Consider the following 3,243-nt stretch of genomic DNA (forward strand, 5'->3'; position numbering starts at 1 on the left):
CTGCAAACAGAACTTAGGTCTCATCGATTTAGATGAGGAGTTGAAGACATTGGCAAAAACAGACACTATGTTACCTAAAGAAAAAATAATGACAATAACATATGTATGCACGTTGGTCATATAATTTCAAATGAAATATTTTAGTTAAAAAATATACTTACAATAATATATATATAATTTGAAAACATTCTTGAACTGTGAGTGAAAGGAGATTGTAACATGTCATTTTTATACAGTTCTTTATGTCAAAGACATCATAAAATAAAACAACCCTCACACTCAGCTCAGAAAAACAGTTTTAAAATTTGCCTAAAGAGGAACTGACATGGGCACTCTGTCTTCTGGGAGAACTTGAAAAGAAAAACACATGTCCTAAGATGAAGTGTAAATAATACCAAAAAAAAAAAAAAAAAAACCTCAGAACAAAACCCAGAAGGTGAAGCACCCACCCTCTCCATGGTGAACAGAAGAAACGTAGAAAACACACTTCAGGTATTTTCTCTTGTTGATGTGTGTAGCTCTTGTTCTTGTTGCTGTTTGTTCATATATTCTGTTTTCTAGCATGTTTAGCTTAATAAGGTTTTCTATGCTTAGAGAGAAAATCTGTAGGCAGTTATTGTGCAGACTCACAAAAGCTGCCCAGTTCCTCACAGTGACAAAGGAAACCATCCTTTTCAACTGGCAGCACTGTTTTTTCCCATAACAGATTTATGTCTTTTAAACGCATTTGCAGTCCATGAGCTTCAGCATAGTGCTTCGAAATTCTTGTTCTTGCCTGGCAAATTAGTAAACAAGTGTGTAAAATTTGTGTTTACAGTATAGTTGTGAGGACATAGGAGGATCATGGTCTGTGAAAATTTGTCTTTTTTATTATTGTTTTGTTTTATTTTATTTTTATTTTACTATTCATGACTTTTGTACAGTAGTTAGAGTTTTTTGAGCAGATTTTGGATGTAATTCTGTAATCTAATCATTTATAATTTCACTGTATGTATTTAAAATGTTTCTTATCTCATTTTTAGTTTTATGTTTGACGTAGGAATATATTGGGTATTTGTTTATGAACTGACCATGTGTGTATTGAATAAAAGTTTAGACTTCATTTTAACCTGAATGTTTATTTCTAAAGAGATTTTGGAGGCTGCAAGTAAATACTTTTTCAAACCACTCCATAAAATCTGACACATGAGGTAATTTTTCACGATTGTTTAAATTGTTGCAGATAATGATCAGTGAGAAAATATTTAGCATTTCACTGAGAACATTACCGTTTTTAAACAGCATGCCCCCCTTCAGGAGACCTTTGTGCTGCTTCTATTCATCTGTCCCTCCATGTGATGAGTGCACAGACCACTGTCTGTGTGGAGCTTTTGTTCCTCCCACTTGTTGCTGGTTCTGCTAAAATCGATGCAAACAGGCTCAGGAGAGAGGCTGCCATCACCATGGGACGAAGAAGAAGCCTGCTGTTGATCTGTTTCCTTGTTTTTATCCTCTTAAAAGGTAAAAACTTGTATGTTTTTGGGCCATTTTCATATTCCACCAGTTTGTGCAAATGATTTGTTTGGACTTTTTTTAACATAATTCTTCACTCTGGGATTTTGGAACAAACAGAATCAAGGTAGAAGAAAGTGGGCTGCAGTGTGGTAAATTTTAAAACTTATTAAAATATTGTTCACATTATTCATCGAAAGCTAAATATCCAACTAAAAACTGTAAATGTCCTGAGAAAAAAACTGTGATCTGTTTGATGTATACACATGTATTTACCTCAACAATTCAGCCAGCTAAAAAACATGCTAATGTACAAAAACTACAAAATATTGTTGTATTTAAAATGTTAGACAATAAAATTTTCATGCTAATTAACCACTTTTTAAAGTCAGTGACAAAAGATAATGTGTTTATACATACAGTAGATGTTTGAATGTTACTGAGCCCCATAGTCTTTTCAGCGTTTCTTCATAAATGTTTTAAGACAGCTGCAAGTTTTTTATTTTAAAAAAAATAATGACAAATTCTTTATGTTTATACAGTTCTTTAAGAACACTACCATCCTCTGGTACTATATTTTATTTTTACAAGCATACTTTTTTAACAACTAAATCATCTCAATGAACATAGTGTGCTGCAAGTCTGTTCCCAAGACATATAATTTATACTTTTGTGTCTTGCCTTATAATTTGTTGTAACTAAAAGTCTGCAGGGAATAATACGGTTAGGTGAAGATGTGAAGATAAACTGTATAAAAATGCCTAATTGCTGATGTTAGGCAGTGATTACAGCAATTTGCAAACTCCTTAGCCAAAATGTTTACAGTTCAACACATTAACAGTGTGAAGGGAGGAAAACAAGTTGAAGACATCACTCTTCCCATCACTACTTGATGGCTCCTCCTTTTGGAATCCTGAAACGTTTCCAGGCCAGAAAGAATGCACCGTATCTAGTCCACACATTGAGATCTGGATCTGCTGGACTCGTCCCAGCAGGACATGTCTGAAGAAAAAAAATTAAAAACAAGGCAATCAAGAAGTGTGATGATCAAATGCTAAACTACTCTGATTCTTTTTGATGGGGAGGAGCAACATTAAACTCCATCCTCACTGGATGATCCTTACCCTACCTATAAGTCTGAACCCAAGCAGTGTCTGATTTAAAAATTTAGGTCACGTGTATCTGCTTTCTGCTTTTTTATTTTATTTATTTTTTTCTTGACCCACATCTTTTGACTGTAGGCGAGGGCTGGAACAAAGATTGGTGAAGCTTCTTCAACAGCAAAGAGCAGCTCCAAAGCAGCTACAGTCACTTTTACCAAAACACTTCCATTCACTTCAAACAATGATTCACTCTCATTGTTGGGGGGTAGAGGGAGCCATTCCACCTTTTACCACTGAAAACCATGGTCTCAAACTGACTCATCTCAGCCAGTTTACACTGAAGGTCCATGGTGAAGATGCTAAAAGGAGCAGTGCTATACATTTTCAGTTGAATAGTTTTCCATTGTTACTGGGCAGGGTTAGAGTCAGCTATATTGGCCACACCAAGACAAACAGTAGTCCATGGCTGTTGGTCAGCTTTTATTTGATTATGCACACATTAAAGGGGCAACATTATGTGTTTCTCGGGCATACATTTAAATATTATACCATTATAAAGTATCTATGTCACATTTAGCTGTTATCAAAATGCTATTTTAATGTTTAAATAGAAAAAAATTATCTTATCATCACTTCCTCTTCTAAACAC

At 34.6% G+C, this 3,243-nt stretch overlaps 1 protein-coding gene across 1 annotated transcript in view; it reads left to right on the top strand.

Moving 5' to 3' along the window:
- Positions 1-1,424: 1,424 nt before the first annotated feature.
- The window catches only part of LOC106517497 (uncharacterized), an 8,981-nt gene continuing 7,162 nt past the window's right edge, over positions 1,425-3,243 (top strand). Inside the window, exon 1 of the mRNA XM_014008369.1 lies at positions 1,425-1,500. Within this exon, the coding sequence (XP_013863823.1) occupies positions 1,443-1,500 (58 nt within the window). The 5' untranslated portion in view covers positions 1,425-1,442. The remainder of the gene's footprint in view (positions 1,501-3,243) is intronic.

The sequence above is a fragment of the Austrofundulus limnaeus genome, unplaced genomic scaffold (genome assembly GCF_001266775.1).
Source record: "Austrofundulus limnaeus strain Quisiro unplaced genomic scaffold, Austrofundulus_limnaeus-1.0 Scaffold49, whole genome shotgun sequence".
NCBI lineage: Eukaryota > Metazoa > Chordata > Actinopteri > Cyprinodontiformes > Rivulidae > Austrofundulus > Austrofundulus limnaeus.